This window comes from Abramis brama (genome assembly GCF_963993115.1).
Source record: "Abramis brama genome assembly, chromosome: 17".
Classification (NCBI taxonomy): domain Eukaryota; kingdom Metazoa; phylum Chordata; class Actinopteri; order Cypriniformes; family Leuciscidae; genus Abramis; species Abramis brama.
In genome coordinates, this window is record NC_139979.1 from 22,279,725 (window position 1) to 22,300,353 (window position 20,629).

General features: G+C 38.3%; 1 protein-coding gene across 1 annotated transcript; it reads left to right on the forward strand.

The window, feature by feature from the left end:
• Positions 1-4,379: 4,379 nt before the first annotated feature.
• Positions 4,380-15,466, forward strand: LOC311067524 (ferroportin; the record flags this gene model as incomplete). The annotated part of the gene is made up of 8 exons (XM_084089432.1): positions 4,380-4,482; positions 5,570-5,637; positions 5,783-5,942; positions 7,585-7,700; positions 7,883-8,009; positions 8,740-8,994; positions 12,238-12,903; positions 14,191-15,466. The coding sequence occupies 8 exons, from the start codon at positions 4,380-4,382 to the stop codon at positions 14,448-14,450; spliced, it is 1,755 nt and encodes a 584-aa protein (XP_083945558.1). The 3' UTR covers positions 14,451-15,466.
• Positions 15,467-20,629: the final 5,163 nt, after the last annotated feature.

The window sequence follows — 20,629 nt, forward strand, 5'->3', positions numbered from 1 at the left end:
TGGAAAGTAAGGCTTTAACTGAGAAATGGTCCCTTAAACTATAGACTTCAGTGACCCCTGTGACCATTGCTGTCAGAAGACCCTAGAAAAACAGATGAACACATGTTGAAGACATTTCTCAAACACAAAACGAGTCCATTTTTCATTTCTGGAAGCCGGGCTAAATGAGCAAGTACTGTTACTGCATTCAGATATCAAATACAGACATTAGAGAATACAAGAAAAGAACATCATAATCACACTGGTAACTGCTATAACAAAGTAAAATCTCACAAGCCTAGAGAAGTCATTCAACTCATGTGATATTTATTAGGAAAAATATTGATTAATACCTTAATTATAATCACGTATTACATATACATTGAAGCAGCAGTTTATTCCAAAATCCACACCCTTCAAAGCTCCATCATGCCTTACATGCCGCATTGCGCTGGCTTGACAAGATGATCCAGAAAAATGAGGCTTGACAAAGACGATCAATGAAATAAAATTGAATAAGACAATAACAGAAGAAACTGAAGGGCTTAAATACAGGATGATGAACATAATATACAACAGGTGAGCTCTAATCAATTAAACATTGAAAACATTAATAACTATGACAACCAAATAAACAGGAACTAAACACACTGGAACTGAACACAGGCAAAATAAGACAAAATAATATCAAAATAAAAGTCCATGGAACTCCACACAAGCTCTTACAAGCACAAGCTTTATTACTAAGAGAAAAAAAAACTGAAATAACCCATTAATTATGAAAGTATTATACAATAATTTAAGATGTTTCTCCTTGTATGGAACCCTTTTTTGGCGCAAAGGGTTCTTTAAAACCCTGGCTTCTATATAGAACCCCATGGAACCTTTGTTTCTAAGCGTGTGGGATCTAGTGATGAATCCACTTATGTTATTAATATGTTGAGAATATGCTAGAATTAGGTTCTTCTTTGGGCTAAGAGTGGACGGTGGTATACACAAACACACATTGAAAAAATAGTAGGCTAAGAATAATAAAATGACAAATTCGTAGACCAAAATAAACATAGCACCATTTCTGAAAACAATGAATCATTTGATAAAGTATAGGGGTTGGACTTTTATTGTTTTGTTATCTGAAGTGTAGCGGTGAGATAAAGAGCATTCATTATATGTTCATGTCATCTGGGGTTCAAGAGGCTGCATTTTGTTCAGATGTCAGTTGTATAATCTGTAAACATTGTTGTTGAACAGTACTTTGTGAATGATGGCCAAAAAAGATTTTGATATGTAATAATAATAATAAACTGATTCCGATTGAATATTAATTGATCACAAAACTGATTTATCAGGACAGAGCACTGCAATTAAACGGATATCTAATGATAACATCACTATGTTGATGTTTTATTACTGTGTGAGTGCATGTGTATGAGATTTGAGTGACAGCTTGGTCTTTTTTTTGTGGTGTGGGGGGTGAACGGTGACATTGTCCCCCCTCGCTGTCACGTGCTGTGGAATATGCTGGCTGCCTTTGTCAGCCTGTGACTCGTTCTGCTTTTCTGGCAGTTTCATACAATGGTGCCCTCATGCACTATGATGTTATCAAGCCCCTCACAGTACGACTGCTGGAATTCAGGCCTGCATGGAAGCATCCTTACCTGGGACACATGGATAGCACAACCTTGAGACACAGCAAGCGCTCATAGCAAGGAGGACTCCAGGAGTCAAATATCAGGTGATTTTCTTTTTCTTTTCTTTTTTTGGTTTAAATATTTGAATATTATGTGTACCACGCTAAAAGTCTGGGAATCTAAATTTTATTTAAAGCGGAATAGAACATCAACGTGGACAGAAAGTTAAAATATTTTAAAACTGTAACTGTTATGATGCAAAATGAGAAAGAAATATTTCATTTTGCACAATTTCTTGGTCAATCTAATTGTGACATTGATCATGTGACGGTCAGATGTTCTTAATTCCATTGAAGCTCAAGATGCTCTTTGGTTAATTTTATATTATATGATTATTAGGTTTTACACAAACTTCTGCTGTCATTAAAGCAAAAGGGAGACCACATACTAAGAATGTATGAAATGTATGTTATTTTCCAATTCAAATTTATACAGGGCTTTATACAATACATATTATAGTTTTGTATAGTCATTATTCAGGTGAAATTAGTTTAGTGTTGATTCATTTCAGTTTCAGTGTAAAGTTCATCAATTATATAATGGGTTCAATTCATCTATAAAGATGCTCTGGAGTGATGTCAACAGTGATGTCATCATGTAGCTCAGATTCAGTTCTCATCCGATAGTATCAGTGCATTCAAGTCAGTAATATTGTTGAATATTCAATGTCCCCAACGCACACATATATATAGTTTGGGATTGGTTCAAAAGTTTGGGATTGGTAAGATTTTTTTATGTTTTTAAAATAAGTTTTTTTTTATACTCACCAAGGCTGTATTTATTTGATGAAAGGTACAATATATACAGTATATATATATATATATATATATTGTACCTTTCAAATATTTATAACTTCAATACTAGTGATAATGGGTGAACACAGCTGAATTAAATGACTAATGACTATCAATTAATCAATTAATAACTATGACAATAAACTAAGGGAAACGGTGCAAACTGAAAACAAAGTCCAAACGTTGTGTGTGTGTGTGTGTGTGTGACAAATACATTGTTCGAGTATTAAGCATTATACAAAATAGTTAATAATTAATTATCTGCTGTAGATTGAGCTGTAGGTTACTAATTTATATATAAAGTGATAAGAAGTGATAAGATATATATATAGTGAATTATAATAACATTAAATAACAGTTTAATATAATGGTTTTCTATTTGCATCATTACTCCAGTCTTCAGAGTCACATGATCCTTCAGAAATCATTATTGTCAATGTTGGAAATGGTTGTGTACCATTTTTGTTTTCCAGGATTCTTTGATGAATGGAAAGTTAAAAAGAACAGCATTTATCTTAAATAGAAAGCTTTTGTAACATACACTATACATTTCAAAAGTTATTTTTTTTGGGGGGGGGGGGGGGGGGGGGGGGCATGGATGCATTAAATTGATCAAAAGTGACAGTAAAGACATTTATAATGTTACAAATAAATTATTAAAAAAAAATATTTCAAATAAGTGGTCATGGTTATTATTGTATGCATTTTTTTTAACATTGATAATAATAATAATAATAAATAAATAAGATTCTTGAGCAGTAAATCAGCATATTAGAATGATTTTAACATATAATCATTAACATATACTACCATTACAAAGTTTTGGATCTGTAGTTTTTTTTTTTTTTTTTAAAGAAATAAAAACATTTATTCAGCAAGGTTGCATTAAATTGATCAAAAGTGACAATGAAGACATTTATAATGTTACAAAAAATGTATTCATTTTTTTCAATTTCTTTGTATTCATCAAAAATCCTTAAAGAAAAAGGCATGGTCATGGTCATTAGAAACAGATTAAGCAGCACAACTTTTTTCAACATTGATGATGATGATGATAATAATAATAATAATAATAATAATAATAAATGTTTCTTGAGCAGCAAATCAGCATATTATTGTGATTTTTTAAGGATCATGTGGCACTAAAGACTGGAGTAATGATCCTGAAAATTCAGCTTTGCCATCACAGGAATAATTAAATGACATGTCAAAATATATAAAAATACGTCATAATAAATTGTAATAATATTTCACAATGTTTCACTAAATTTTTGTTCAAATAAATGTAGCATTGGTGAGCATAAGATACTTTCTGTTGACTATAAGTAAAGTTGCACCTATGTGTTAACTAACTCTCATTAGAGTATTAGTAGACTGTCTGCCTATGTCTGCAAACTCTTTATTATGTTGGTCCTCCAACATACATTCTATTGACTATAAGTAACTTTGCAACTATATGTCAATTTATTCTAACCCTAAACTTACCAGTCTACTAATACTCTACTAATACTATAATGAGAGTTAGTAGACATGTAGGTGCAATGCTACTTATAGTCAACCGCATGTGTTAAAGCGACCATCAAAATAAAGTGAAACCGAGACTTCTTTCAAACACATTAAACAATCTTAAATATTGGTCAGTAAAATGTACACAATTAACTGAACATTATGACCTATTGACTAATGATTTCATACTCAAATCATCATAATATTGTATTTTCACTAGTTTTATTTTTATTTTTTTATTTTCTAGGTTTGTATAGGCCTCATTAGAGCGTGACAACCAGGCCAACAAAAGAAATGCAAACTTAAACAATGTTCTTTAGTACTTAAAGTTTATTTATTTTATATATTGATTTGAATGATTCATGCATTTATTGACCTGATTGTAATTCAGTCGTGCTGTTGATGCAGGATGTCTCTCAGAACAGAGGGGGCCCAGTGTGGTGCTGATGCTCTGGAGTTTGACCATGATAATGACAGAGATTCGCCTGTGATCAAAGTCAGGAATATACCACGTATGTCTCTTTACTATTTATACTGATTTGTGTATGCAGGGAAACAAACAACATGTTTTTTGATACTCGGAAATTGTTCTTCAAAAAACTCAATATATGTAATATTCCATATAACTAAAGACTGGAATTTCTATAGAACTTCAATCAGGTTGACAGAATATGCTTAAAGAAACGGTTCAGTCAGGATTTACTGAACAATCCTTGTCATTCCAAACCACTTGATTTTCTTTCTTCTGTGGTACACAGAAGGAAGGTCACGCTTTTCCATGAAACCATATCAAAAAGGATCCATTTTAGTTATGTGTGACACTCCAAATTTTTGTTTTGTGTAACAGATACGAATTTAAGCGATTATTGTGAAACTTTTTTTGCTCTTAACAGTTCCTAAGAGAAGTCATTTGAGTTGAACTTTTTTCAAAGAACTGGTTAAAAAAATAATGATTTGGTACTCGGGTTTACAGTTCACAATAGAGATGCGCGGATGGGCTATTATTTCATCCGCAACCGCATCACAAAACTCATCATCCGTCCGCCATCCATCCGCACCAACGTTTTTGACCAATTTTCAAAACCGCACCCGCCCGCCATCCGCTGATTGCTGTATACATAATATTTTTCATTTGATTGGTTCAACCGCCCGCCACCCGCCCGAATTGAATTAAAATATTATTTTTCGTCACGTCATCCACCCGATCCGTGGTTTATCCGCGGAGTCCGTGGCTGTAACAACCAACCGCGCATCTCTAGTTCACAAGCCTAAACTAAAATCCTCTGTACCCATTCAACGTAATTGCATGGAAAAGAATGACCAGTACAATTCTTCATGATTTTTACTTTGTACTCCACAGAAGGTAAATGTCAAGAGTTCACAGAGTAAATGATGACAGAATGACAGAACTATCTCTTTAAATTTTAAGGCAAGGCTAGGGACACTGTGATTAAAATACACATATGCATGTTTAAAATATGCATGCTTACAATAAGTCTGCAGACCCTGCTTGTGTTTGCTGTCTGGCATGAAACAGTCTATTATTTACATTAAATGTACAGGCAAAAAATAAATAATTTAAAACCATTTATCTCATAGGATCAGCCCTCATCTACCTCAAGGGTCCCAAGTTCCTCATCTATGTGAGCGGAGCATTATCTATGTGGGTAAGGAGCCCTTTACATATGCTGGCACTCAGTAAGCAGGGCATGAGCTTTTTTTTCTTCTCATGATGCTTTGAGGACCACACAGTGTGAACTATGATATGTGAAGTATGATATCTAGAGGTGAGCGTCTCTTTTCACATACCAGGGTGATCGCATGTGGCATTTTGCCATCTCCGTCTTCCTGATCGAGCTGTATGGCCATAACCTGCTGTTAACTGGGATCTTTGGACTGGTGGTGGCCGGATCGGTGCTCTTACTAGGGGCTTTGATTGGAGACTGGGTTGACCGCAACCCAAGAAACAAAGGTGAAAGATACATTATCACAGAAATATTTGTTTAAAAAAAAATCTTCTGTTATTTCACTGAAAAGACAGTTATACAAAACAATAATAAATATAGCTGCAAGCAGCGATGACGGGCCCAAGCCCCAGTGCCACCGCCACACTGGTGGCCTTAGAGCAACTGTGCACGATGGCCAATATGCATTTAAACCGGGTAAATGTAAAAGGTCTATGTCAAAGTCAACTGAATACGCAACATTTACTGCAGCAGCTGGTGCCACTATGACCACGGACCACAACAGTCACATCCATAAGATCATTTATTTAGATTCATTTTATGTCATAGGTCACTTTCAAATGAGTGCACAATTATTTGTCCAGAATTGCCCAGTCAGTATTTATCTCAAGGTCTTTTTTATATTTTTTATTAACCTATTTCTTAAGCTAAATCTATAAAACTATGTTGTCAGTGCCCAACAAATGAACTGGTTCTATGCCTTTATTTATTATTCAGACTTACTGAAATAGACAACGCCCAAGATATTTCTAATCCTTTAATGCAGGCCAAAGCACACAGCAATGAAAGGGTTACACACACACACACACACACACACACACACACACACACACACACACACACACACACACACACACAAACAGATCAAAGGATCAGCTGTAGACTTTTTACTAGTTGAGTCAGAAGATTTAACATTTTAAACAAAATAAATCTAAACTGTTACAGAAAATAGACTTTGATAATGTCTAAATATACATCATAATACAATACCTACTAAAATTATTTATACCTGAAAACAGTTCTCAGCAAACACTGTTCTCAGCAAGTTCTCAAGTTCTCAACCCTGTTTAAAAATAGGCATATGTTGCCATTTAAGTCTCATAAGTGGTTATACTATGTATTAAATTAGATTTTTGAGTTTTCAACCAGGTAGCACTAATCATATTTTAACTTACACATCATGCACTATATGAAAATAATAGCCTAATAATAATAATTATATATATATATATATATATATATATATATATATATATATTATTTTATATAGAAATACATGTTGTATAATGTATTGTTGAGAAGAAATTAGACTCTTAGTGTTTCCATTTTTTGTCATTACTTTAATCCCTCACCATGGCAACACTGTACAAGATATCCAATTTACGTTCACAATTTAGCATCTTCTATGTATTGGCATCATGTTGAAAAGGTTTGGAGTGTATCATATAATTATATATATATCATATAATGTATAATATAATGCCATTATTCTGACAAAGTTTGAAGCAAATTGGGTAAAAATAAGAGGGTGATTTCCTTTCAAGGGGGCGCTGTAGCAACACCCTTCCGGGCCCATGTACCAGATTTGGCCCAGACCTAATGGCTGCAGATTCCGACCTGTGTGCAAATTTTGAGGTTTTGAGCATGTTAAGGGCCCCAAAAGCCCCCGAAACCTGGACGAAAAAGAATAAGAGGGATAATCCTATATGGAAAACAATAGGGCTTTCATCCTTTCAGGGCTTGGGCTCTAATAATAATAAAGGTCCTCAAAACAAGCTTTTTCTTTATGGAGCCATTTTTTTTCATGTCATTAAAGAATTTTTTTCATTATTTTAAGTAACACAATTTCCTTTCTATCTCTCTCAACAGTGGCCCACGCATCCCTGTTCATTCAGAATATCTCAGTGACCGTCTGCAGCATCGTACTCATGTTGGTGTTCTCGTACAAAAAATGGATTGAGGAAATCTGGGATGGGTGGCTAACTGTAAGTCCCTCTTACATTGTACCCCAAAATGTGTTATTATTAATATCTGCCCATTCAGAAGCAATCATGTGTTCAGCATAGCCTTGTGTGCGTTATGTTTCTGGCTAGCCATTGCAGAACATAAGCATTCCTGCTGTTATGACATAGCATAGTAACTTGTTGCATCACACAACTCACACAAGGTGGTTTGTTATACGGTGGTGATCGTCCTGGCAGATGTGGCGAACCTCGCCAGCACAGCTCTCACCATTGCCATCCAGAGGGATTGGATAGTGGTGATCACAGGCTACAACCGTGGTCACCTCGCAGGTATGGCCTTTATTTCTGTTAGCATAATGCTAATCTGTGTATTGGAAATCATATATGTGTTTTAACATTTAATCAGTCTAACACGTCAAATAAACTCAGCAAAAAGGAAACATCCTCTCACTTTCATCTGCCTTTTTACAGCAAATTTCTTAATGTGTACTTGCTGTGAGATTGTATCCCACTCTTCCACCAAGGCATTTGCAAGTAGAAAGGTCTCTTTAGTGTCCGAAGTTATTGTGACTGACCTTAATTGGCTACCACCTGTAAACTGTTGTAAAGTGTCTTAAGAACTGTTGCACAGGTGCATGTACAAAAATGGTTTATGGTCCGTCAAACAAGCATGAAAACCATAGTTTAAACCCTTTCCAGTAAAGCTTATTTTGCATGGATTTTTTCAAAATGATCTTTAAAATACAATTTCCTGTTTTTGCCATTTCTGATGAGTTTATATGTGCATGCAAATACAATTTGCATCTTATTTGACAGACTTAGCTGTGTCAAAACCAGGTACGTAGGCTGCTACTTTCCAACTTCATGAATGAGGGAGCAATTCCACATGCTGCACGAAAAAACACAGGAGAAACAACTCAATTGATTTTAGAAAAGTTTACTGTTAGCATGTTGCTAAGATAACAGTGCAATAATCTAATAAGCGTACAAATACATTGCACACAAATATTCAAACACACACACAAAAAACATTTTGAATTTTGATTTCCTCCTGATATAGGAATGAATGCAACAATGAGGCGGATCGATCAGGTGACCAACATCCTGGCTCCTCTGGCGGTGGGTCAGGTAATGACCCTGGCCTCGAATGTGGTTGGCTGTGGCTTCATCTTAGGATGGAATCTGGTGTCCCTCATTGTGGAGTTCTTCTTCCTCTCCAGAGTCTACCGTATCGTACCGGCTCTGTCCGTCAAACCACCAGCATTGGAACAGCAAAGCTATTTAGAGAAGAAAAGAGAAAGAAAATGTGCACAAGGTAAACATTTTTTAGCATAAACCAGGGTTCACCAATCTCGGTCCTGAGGGTTGTTCCATAAAAGACGCTTAGAAAAGCGGGGATTAAACTCCAAAACCGGACTTGAATGAGCCTAACAAATAAGTTGGGGCTAAAGTGGTTCCATAAAAGGTAATTGAAGTTCACGCAATCTCACTAATTTGATCCAGGTTGATCAAGTCTAGATAATTGCGTGTGCACGCGTTTTTGAAGCAGCCCTAGAGGTCGATCGTGGATCAAATCGATCCACCATCAAACAGCGTATATTTTGTGCTGTTTTATGCGTTTGTGATATGTGTTTTTCCCCCTCAGTGCAAAACTTACATTTTACAGTTATATCCTCCATCTGTAAATGTTAGAAAGTCATGCAAATGTATCCATTTTGCTGCTAATCTTCATATTGAACGAGCGCTGCTGCGCGCATGCGCGCCAAATAGGAGCGCAATAATTCTGACTGAAATATACATTTTGCTTGGAAAATTAATACGCAATATTTTATAACACTAGAAATATCTTCTAATTATAATAATTTATCTTTAGGATGTTGGATAAGTTGCAGTGAACTTCTAGCGAACAGAAGTACTTCAGTGAACAGAAGTAGCCTAATTCAGGGAAGTTTATTTTAAGAAACTAAATATATAAAGATACAAAATATAGTTTTGGGTATATGACCTATGCTACTTAATAAAGATGATGTATACTTATTTAGAATGCTGAGAATTACAGCTTTTAATGCAATAATTTTTTGGAGAAAGCAAGAATCCCCAGTTTTAAATGAGTAGATTTAGTTTCTAAAGTACACTATGGAGAGGATAACATGAAATTAAGAGCAAATGTATACATTTTGAAAAGATATGTGCAACTCTAAAATCAAAGAATATTCCATAAAATAAAGGAATATATATTAGCCTACATTAACTACATTTTTATATAACCCTCCCTCCCTTTTATTTCTAGTTATTTGTTATTTTATTTATTGACTTATTTAATATTGAATATTTGATATTCAAATAATATTACTTGAATAACTATTAGGAATTATGTGTCATTATAAGAGCTTGATATAAATATGTGAATGTAAAATTTTTATTAATATTTATTTATTGTTTTTTTTGTCTTTTCCCCCTTAAATCATATGTAAAAGTGTCTAACTATGTACTTTTTGGTTATTGTTCTAATCATGTGTTTTTTAGGCTATGTGTTGGTGGGTATTATCACAAAAGAAAAAAAAAGTAGAAGGAAAAATAAATAATAAATGAATATTTATTGGGGGAAAATATGATGTCTTTAAAGGAACTGTCCATTTGTATAATTGTGTTAAATGTGTTTGAATTGAAAGCCACAATAAAGTACATAATATATATATATATATATATATATATATATATATATATATATATATATATATGCTAAAATATTTGTTATTTGGACATTAACTGTAATAACTGTAGCAATAACTGTAAAGGGACTATTGTAATGGGGTAAATCAAATGTAGGCTAATATACTGTCAATTACTAAGCTCAGATTCATCTTACCAGTTAAAATTTATACTGTGGTTTTGTAATTATTTATTTTTAATTTTAACTTTTTTTAGATTGTGTTCTAATGTTCTTCTAATAATCACAAACATGCACTACAGCTGCCAAACAAAATCAGAGAGAAATGTATTCATAAATCTTTAAAACAGTCTAATTAAATCTTGGGCACAAAACATTCAGCCAGTAAAAAAAGAAAACCTGTAGTATATATATTGTATCTATCTATCTATCTATCTATCTATCTATCTATCTATCTATCTATCTATCTATCTATCTATATTGTCTAATTTATCATTGTAGCCTTATTTAAGTTTATTTTCTGTATACTGTGTATTTATTTTTGGACTAATAGTGGTTAATAAAGTCCAATAATGGTATGAGAGAGTGTCAGTGGTAATATCATTGTGTTCCTATTGGTCAGTGTTAGAGGATCTGTGTAACAGCTGAGGCTTAGCCTGACAGTTAGCCTGCCCTGGACCAGGCTAGTTTCCCAGCATAAGTTGCCAGGGTAACTGAGTTTGAACTATTTTAAGTTTGCTTTATGAAACAGAATCCAACGACAATAAGTCTGACTAACCAAAATAAGCCTGGCTTGTATTCTAATCTTGTTTTATGGAACAACCCTCTGGAGGGCCGCTGTCCTGCAGAGTTTAGCTCCAACCCCAATTAAACACACCTGAACCAGCTAATCAAGGTCTCACTAGGCATACTTGGATCTTTCAAACAGGTGTGTTGGAGCTGAACTCTGCAGGGACAGCGGCCCTCCAGGACCGAGATTGGTGAACCCTGGCATAAACTAGTGCCCAAAAGATTCTATCCTCCCCATGTTTGAAATATAATGTTTAATTTAAGTTGCTCTCAGTAGTGTGGTGTTTATTTTTTAGTTGATATTGCAGATATTTCCTTATACTGACACCTAGTGGTGTGGATATAACATCATTCAGAAGCTTTCAGTTGCCAATGCCATTGTAGAAATGTGTTATTTGCTAATCAGAATTGACAAACAGACAGACAAAGATCATAGAAAGATAGATAGAACAAACTGATGAACAAACAGACAGACAGATAGATAGAACACACAAATGAAGGACAGACAGACAGAACAAACGACAGATAGATTGATAGAATTAACAAACGAACAACAAGAGACAGATAGAACAAAAGAATGAACGACAGACAGATAGATAGATAGATAGAAAAAACAAATGAACGACAGACATAGATAGATAGATAGATAGATAGATAGATAGATAGATAGATAGACAGAACGACAGACAGATATAACAAATTAATGAACGAACAACATACATAAAGACAGATAGAACAGACAGAAAAAACGAGATAGATCGATAGAACGATAGACAAAACAAATTAATGAACGAACAACACAGACAGATAGAACAAAAGAATGAACGACAGATAGATAGATACTGTAGATAGATAGAACGACAGACAGATAGATAGACAGAACAAATGACAGATAGATAGATAGATAGATAGATAGATAGAACGACAGACAGATAGAAAAAATTAATGAACAAACAACAGACAGGCAGATAGATAGATAGAACAAACGAATGAATGACAGACAGACAGAACAAATGAAAGATGATAGATAGATAGATACCGAAGAAAGAAAGAAAGAATAACACTGCATGTTTACCAAATCCCTCTTCTTTTGTTCAGGCAGGACCTCAGCAAGTACCACTGGAGCCCCCTCAGAGGAAAGCACCAGCACCCTGCGTTTAGAAGAAATCCGCCGAATCCCAGCGTGCCTCCATCGGCTGCGGGGACTCCTCAGCACCTGTCGGGAAGGGTGGAGGGCATATTACAGACAGCCTGTTTTCCTCGCCGGCCTGGGCTTGGCCTTCCTCTACACCACAGTGCTGGGCTTCGACTGCATCACCACAGGCTACGCGTACACCCAGGGCGTCAGCGGCTCGCTGCTCAGCATCCTGATGGGTGTGTCAGCAGTGGCGGGGCTTCTGGGTACTGTCCTATTCACGAAGCTGCGGAAAACATGTGGCCTGGTCAACACTGGGGTCATTTCTAGCGGCCTGCACCTAGTTTGCCTGTTGCTTTGTGTGTGCTCCGTGTTTGCCCCCGGTAGCCCCATGGACCTCAGCATACTAAATTTGGGGAATGCGTCGCACGTGGGAGGAATGACCGGAGGTCACCAGAGGCACGGATACCTACTGCGTGGAGGCAACAACCAGCCTCTGCTGCCGGACCGTTCCTCTATTCACTGGACCAATAACACTGTGTTGTTTGAGAACGCCCCAGCAGGGACAGAACCTGAGTCTTACATCTCCATCATCCTGCTGTTCCTTGGAGTCATTACAGCTCGAGTCGGTGAGTAGATGGCGGCTTTATCCTATCTATAAATTAAAAATAACACATTTGGGGTCGGTACGTTTTTTTTTTATGCCCACCAAAGATGCATTTACAGTATTTGATCAAAAAGACATTATTCTTGTGATGGCAAAGCTGACTTTTCAGCATCATTACTCCAGTCTTCAGTGTCACATGATCCTTCAGAAATCAGTCTAATATGATGATTTGCTGCTCAAGAAACATTTATTATTATTATCAATGTTGAAAACAGTTGTGCTGCTTAATATTTTTGTGCAAACTGTAATACTCTAATCTTTCTCAACAATAGTGTACATTTTAAATATATATTTTTTTATAAATAAATTTGGTGTTATTCATTTCCTGTATTTAAATGACTTTTATTTAATTCATTCATTTAAATTAATGAATTATGTTTTTATTAAAATAGTAATTTTTTTCTTAACCATTTAATTGCTTATTAATATTTGAAAAACCTTTGACAAAATCAAAGTCATGTGGTCCGACCAACATGCAGAAACATGCAGGAATAATAAAATATAAAACAGAGATAACCTCTGGATGTGTGTCAATAAGTGACTTGCTTAAAGTATCAAATAATTTGAACATTTATGACAAGGAAAGGTTAGTTCTGGTTGTAAAATGTCAAGTGGTACATCTGAAAATTTTAATTTAGTAAGAATACTATGCTAATTGATTGGATCACACTATCAACCAACTATTAACCATGACTTTTGCCTCAGCAAACTCCTAATTACTGCTCATTAATAGTTTGTAAGGTAGTTGTTAAGTTTAGGTACTGGGTAGGATTAAGGGATGTAGAATATTGTCGTGCAGAATATGGCATTAATATATGCTTGAGTTGGGAAGGTTACTTTAAAAATGTGCTTCCTTACAGTTACAAATTACTTCATAAAAAAAGTATTCAGTAACGTGTCCAAGCACTACAATATGAAAATAATGTAATCTGATTACTTTTGGATTCCTTCAAGGTCACATGTAAATTAAGTCAAGTAAAAAGCAATATTTAGGAGAACGATTGCGCATGAACCAGTAGGTGGCTCACACGAGCCATGACTCGGCAACAGAACCAGAGATGCGCGGATCAGTTCTAACGTCAACTGAATTCGCTGTAACATTTTTTACAAGATGTAACTGTAATCTGATTACTTTGTTTTGTACCATTGATTGTATTACAAGATATGTATTTATTACAAGATATAATTGATGATATATCACCTTGAAGTGTAACCCAGAGTAATATATAATGTGTCCGATGTTTTACAGGTCTCTGGTCCTTCGACCTGACAGTGACTCAGCTCTTGCAGGAGACCATAAGTGAATCAGAGCGTGGGGTGGTGAATGGAGTCCAGAGTTCTATGAACTACCTGATGGACCTGCTGCACTTCTTCATGGTCATCTCTGCACCCCAGCCACAACACTTCGGCATCCTTGTCATCATCTCCGTCCTGTTCATTTTCACGGGACACACCATGTACTTCCTGTACGCCAGGAAAGCCAAACGGAAACCACGTACAAACACATAAGCAACACAAATTTCTCTCTTGCTCACCAGTTTGTGAATGTTTCTACATTCCTGTGCTGTGACGTGTGTTAAGTTGCACTTACACAAAACTCACTATATCCATTGTATATTGAAAAAAAGCTGTCGCCGTGAGCTCTTGTAACTGGAAAGGGTTTGGCAGCAGCGCAGTACTCAGGTGAACATAATCAGGAACCAGCGCCTCCTGTTGACAGTCAAAAGAAATAGCATCATAGTTAGAGAGCCAAGGTCTCCTGAAAGTTAATAAGTGTCTTAAAACGCACATAATTACAACAAGAACATAACTGAACATAGCTGACACGACATGTTTTCATGGATTATTAGCTAAGCAAACACCTTTTTTGTAAATCTTCTCACATTTGGCAGCTAACCAGAAACAGCACGCTGCCACTTGTTTTTAATAAAACGCCAGTAAAATGTATTTTTTTCCCCCAAGACTACTTGGTTTTGGAACAAAGCACACACACACACACACTACAAATCTCGTCCAACAGACTAAAGCTGCTTTTTACAGCTTATAAGGGGAATAGCTATTTTTTATTATTTGTGCTTTTGGCTGACTGATTAATCTTTTAGTTTTATCCCTAACTTTTCAAGTGAAAAATTAGTGAATTTTAACAAGACTGTGGACTTTAATGTATTGCTTCCCTGTTTATATAAGTATCATGTCAAGGTCTTTTAACTGACTACTTTAACTGAGTGTTTTTGAGTTCAAAATAGATGAAGACAGAATCTTATACCTCAGCACTTAACTGTTATGTTCTGAACTCTAGCTTGAACTTATTTGTTGACGGTAACTACAGAAGTAATAGTTAACATACATGTAACAGTACACAGACTGCATTGCATCCGTTTCATTTGTGTCAATAACCTATTATATGGATTATGAAATGCATTTTATTTCACAGATTATTTTTATTGCTGATGTGTTATGTTAAATGTTGTTTGAGGACCCTTTAAGTGTCAGACAGTTAGTGGCAACCAATAAAAGTGCTTTCAGAAGGAATGCCTTGGATTAACTGAGCAGTGTTTTGTTGAAATATGTACTTAATCTGTGGAAAATCTATTTTTTAAATAATTATTATACTGTACATACAGTTTTCATGACCTTATTTTAGGAGTGATTTATCACACCATATAAATATTTCAGTGAAAAGCAAAAAAGTCTAAAAATAGTGATCAGTTGCATAACTTAAAATGTAGCCTGATACATTTTGAATGATATTAATGCATTCAAAAATACATTGAAAATGCTATTTATGTGTACAATGACTTCAATTTATGAAAAAAGGTAATTTTGGTCATTTTAGGGTGCGTAGTAGTCCAGATATTGCAAATAAAACAAAAAGTTTTCTAGGACAGACATTTTTAGGAAATTTACTTTCGATGGAATTGGGTGGAATTCTGATATTTACCCAAAAGGACCTAATTTCTGGTGTCACTCTCCACCAGATGTCACTAAAATTGCAAACAAGAAGATTCACATGCATGATGATGAAAGCCAAAATATTAAATGCAATTGATCAATATTTACTGCTTAATAGATTACTAAAATGACAACCACCTTTTTGCCTATGATTTGCCTATGCAAAAAACAAATTGCTCTTATTTACACAAATTATGATACTTAATTATTACTAAGTTTGATTGTACCATTTCTCAGTTATTTAAAACTAGAACAGTATCTCGTTTTACCTAATATGCATATCCAGAGTGGGACTGGCTTTGGAATAATATTACAATGTGATGTCAGTTAAAAGTATAAAATTGCAGGTTATACTCAAAAATAATCAGAGCCTAACCCTGAAGGTTTGTTTTGTTGACTTTCTCTACATGTGTGTATTGTGTCAATAAAAAGCATCATTAAACTTGGACTTACCTCTGTAAACTAATCCTTACATTGAGTAGATTACCAATAATACAGGTCAGTTTTTATCAGGGATATTATGTTTATTGTTTATTTCGAATGGAGACTAAGGCTGGCCAATGGAAGCTGAAGACAGGGAGATGACTGAGGCATCTTTAAGCACCACTTTAAATATGGCAGTGATAGTCTGCTAAAGGAACCTATGGGCAGGGTCAGTGACCTATGGGACTATGCAGGGAGCTCTACAAGGGTGGGACTGTGCGGTGGCCTGAGACAGGGAGCTCTAGGGTAGCCACAAGAGGGAGCTATGGGCACCAGTGAGCCAGTGACACAAACCCCTAATTCCCAGGAAGCCCAAGATAGTGATCTATGCTTCAGGGGGAAGTCACCTTGCTTGTTGACTTGACAAGATCCTCTGGGGTGGCCATGATAGGGAGCTCTGGGCTGGGGCTGGGGCTGGGGCTGGGGCTGGGGGGCCGAGGCAGGAGCTCACGACTGAAGAGCCACTCCAGGGGACCCTGTCCTTTTCTTTATACTGTTTTCAGGATTCTCCACATCTGTGACCTAAAACAAAAACATTAATCAGATTTTCAGAAGTGAATCAGAAGAAATCATAACATTCTCTAAGCTAATGCCCGTAGTCTTATAGTAAAAAAAAACTCAAAAAAAGACTTTCAAACTCTACAAAACAAATGTAAGCTTAGTACAGTACCTTGAACCAGTCGTGGAGAAGAATCTCGGATAATCGAAGTCGCTGCTCTGGCTCTCGCTGGAGACAATGACTAATCAAATGGCAGCATTCTGTGAAGAATGATGGAAGAAATATTGATTATTACCTTGATCTTCAATCCTGCTCTTTAATCATGTTATTCTATTTTTTTTCCTGTCATGAATTTTTGTTTTGTTTTGTATGATTTACATTTACAATTTGCTTTCTTCACTGAGATTAAGAGTTCACCTTCTGACAAGCCAGCTTTGAAGTAGTTGTTTGAATTAATCATGTGCAGGTCATCAGTGTTGGGATAGTCCCCGCACACCAATGCAAACAGTAGAACACCAAGGGACCAGACGGTCGCTGGCTTCCCATTGTATTCGCCCTTCTCCTCATACTCCGGGGGGCAGTATTCAACAGTGCCTGGAGGAAAGAGATTTTCATTACCACAGCAGATTTTTTTAGGCATCCATTCACATTTGGTGATACGTATATGATTCCCAACAGTGGTTCCCATTTTATGGCTTGAGCGATAATACATACCAGTGAAAATCTTGTAGGCTGATTTCTTAAGGAGGTCGCCACACCCAAAGTCAATTAGCTTGACTTCATGGGTCTTCTTATTGATCAACAGATTTTCAAGTTTGATATCCCGGTGTAAAACGCCACGGAGGCAACACATGTAGGCAGCTTGTGTTGCCTGCCGCATGACGACACAAGCTAAACCTTCATCAATGCTGCCTCCGTGGCGTTCCGCAAATTCAAACAGGTCCTCGCAGGGTGAGGGACATTCCAGCACCATAATATAATAGTCATGCTGGTCCAGCCAGTCCAGTAGCTGGATTATTTCTGGAACACTGGGGCCTCTGTTGGCGAGGATGAGCAGTGCAACCTCTAGTGGGAGGGGCTTGGAATGACACGGCTAGAGGAAATACAATTTTTATTTTGGTTAGATGGATGTGGTTTCCATAATTAGGGCCCAAATTTGTCTATTGAAAAATCAGCTATAGTAATATGAGATGTTTTAAATTGAAAAGACAGCAGAGAAAAACAGAGAGCACAGCCTACTTACAATACTGATGTATTCCAAATCCTCAGTCTTTGTGACAATTTTCACTGCCACCTAATAAACAAAACAATAAACCGAGATTTGTCGAAAAACGATTTACAATTTAAATCTACAGGTAATATTAATCAAATCCAGATGATCAATCTGCTAGCTAGATATTGTAAGTAAAAAAGAAACCTTAAAGCCATCCAGCAGTCGAGTTCCCTCATAGACAGCTCCAAAGGACCCTTCACCCAGCTTGTCGCTGATCACATAGTGGTGGGAATTGATGACTATTAAAAAAGATTATTTTTTCATGAAATATCATGCACTGGCTGCAGTTTGATATTAAAATTGATTGATCTAGTATAAAAAGTGTGTGTGTGAGTTGTATTATTGTGGCAGTAAACTTACCCACAGTTTTCTTCTCATTATTCTCCAGTTGTCTTGTCAGAGGTGAAGCAAGACCCTCCGTGGGACTAACTAGTGTTTGGCCAACACTGATGCTCCAGTCTGACGCGGTGCGTACTGGAGTCTGGTTGACACTGGCGTTCCAATCAGAAGCAGTGTGTACTGAAGTCTGGGTGACATTGGTGTTCCAATCAGAAGTGGTGTGTATTTGAGTCTGGGTGACATCGATGCTCCAGTCAGAAGGGGTGCGACGGACTGGAGTCTGGGGGATGTCAGCACTCCAGTCTGACGTGGTGTGTGCTGGAGTCTGGATGATGTAGTGTGACGCTGTTCGTGCTGGAGTCAGGCAGACATCGATGCTCCAGTCTGACGCTGTTCGTGCTGGAGTCAGGCCGGCATTGCTGCTCCAGTCTGACGCTGTTTGTGCTGGAGTCAGGCCGGCATCGCTGCTCCAGTCTGACGCTGTTCGTGCTGGAGACAGGCCGACATCGCTGCTCCAGTCTGACGCTGTTCGTGCTGGAGTCAGGCCGGCATCGCTGCTCCAGTCTGACGCTGTTCGTGCTGGAGTCAGGCCGACATCGCTGCTCCAGTCTGACGCTGTTCGTGCTGGAGTCAGGCCGACATCGCTGCTCCAGTCTGACGCTGTTCGTGCTGGAGTCAGGCCGGCATCGATGCTCCAGTCTGACGCTGTTCGTGCTGGAGTCAGGCAGACATCGATGCTCCAGTCTGGTGCTGTTCGTGCTGGAGTCAGGCTGGCATCGCTGCTCCAGTCTGACGCTGTTCGTGCTGGAGTCAGGCCGGCATCGCTGCTCCAGTTTGACGATGTTCGTGTTATAGTCAGGCTGGCATCGCTGCTCCAGTTTGACCCTGTTCGTGTTGGAGTCAGGCTGGCATCGCTGCTCCAGTCTGACGCTGTTCGTGCTGGAGTCAGGCAGACATCGCTGCTCCAGTCTGACGCTGTTCGTGCTGGAGTCAGGCAGACATCGATGCTCCAGTCTGACGCTGTTCGTGCTGGAGTCAGGCCGGCATCGCTGCTCCAGTCTGACGCTGTTCGTGCTGGAGTCAGGCCGGCATCGCTGCTCCAGTCTGACGCTGTTCGTGTTGGAGTCAGGCCGGCATCGCTGCTCCAGTCTGACCCTGTTCGTGTTGGAGTCAGGCCGGCATCGCTGCTCCAGTCTGACCCTGTTCGTGTTGGAGTCAAGCCGGCATCGCTGCTCCAGTCTGACCCTGTTCGTGCTGGAGTCAGGCCGGCATCGCTGCTCCAGTCTGACGCTGTTCGTGCTGGAGTCAGGCCGGCATCGCTGCTCCAGTCTGACCCTGTTCGTGTTGGAGTCAGGCCGGCATCGCTGCTCCAGTCTGACGCTGTTCGTGCTGGAGTCAGGCCGGCATCACTGCTCCAGTCTGACGCTGTTCGTGCTGGAGTCAGGCCGGCATCACTGCTCCAGTCTGACGCTGTTCGTGCTGGAGTCAGGCCAGCATCGCTGCTCCAGTCTGACCCTGTTCGTGTTGGAGTCAGGCTGGCATCGCTGCTCCAGTCTGACCCTGTTCGTGTTGGAGTCAGGCTGGCATCGCTGCTCCAGTCTGATGCTGTTCGTGCTGGAGTCAGGCCGGCATCGATGCTCCAGTCTGACACTGTTCGTGTTGGAGTCAGGACGGCATCGCTGCTCCAGTCTGACGCTGTTCGTGCTGCAGTCAGGCCGGAATCGATGCTCCAGTCTGATGCTGTGCGTGCTGGAGTCTGGGTGAAGTCAGCACTCCAGTCTGATGTGGTGCGTGCTGGAGTCTGGATGATGTAGTCTGACGCTGTTCGTGCTGGAGTCAGGCCGGCATTGATGCTCCAGTCTGACGCTGTGCATGCTAGAGTCTGGGTGACGTCAGTACTCCAGTCTGACACGGTGCGTACTGGAGTCTGGGTGACGTTAGTGCTCCAGTCTGAAGCCGTTCGTACTGGAGTCTGGGAGACGCCAGTGCTCCAGTTTGATGCAGTGTGTGCTAGAGTCTGGGAGACGCCCGTGCTCCAGTTTGATGCAGTGTGTGCTGGAGTCTTGGTGACGTCGATGCTACAGTCTGACGTTGTGCATGCTGGAGTCAGGTAGGCATCAAAGCTCCAGTCAGACGTAGTGC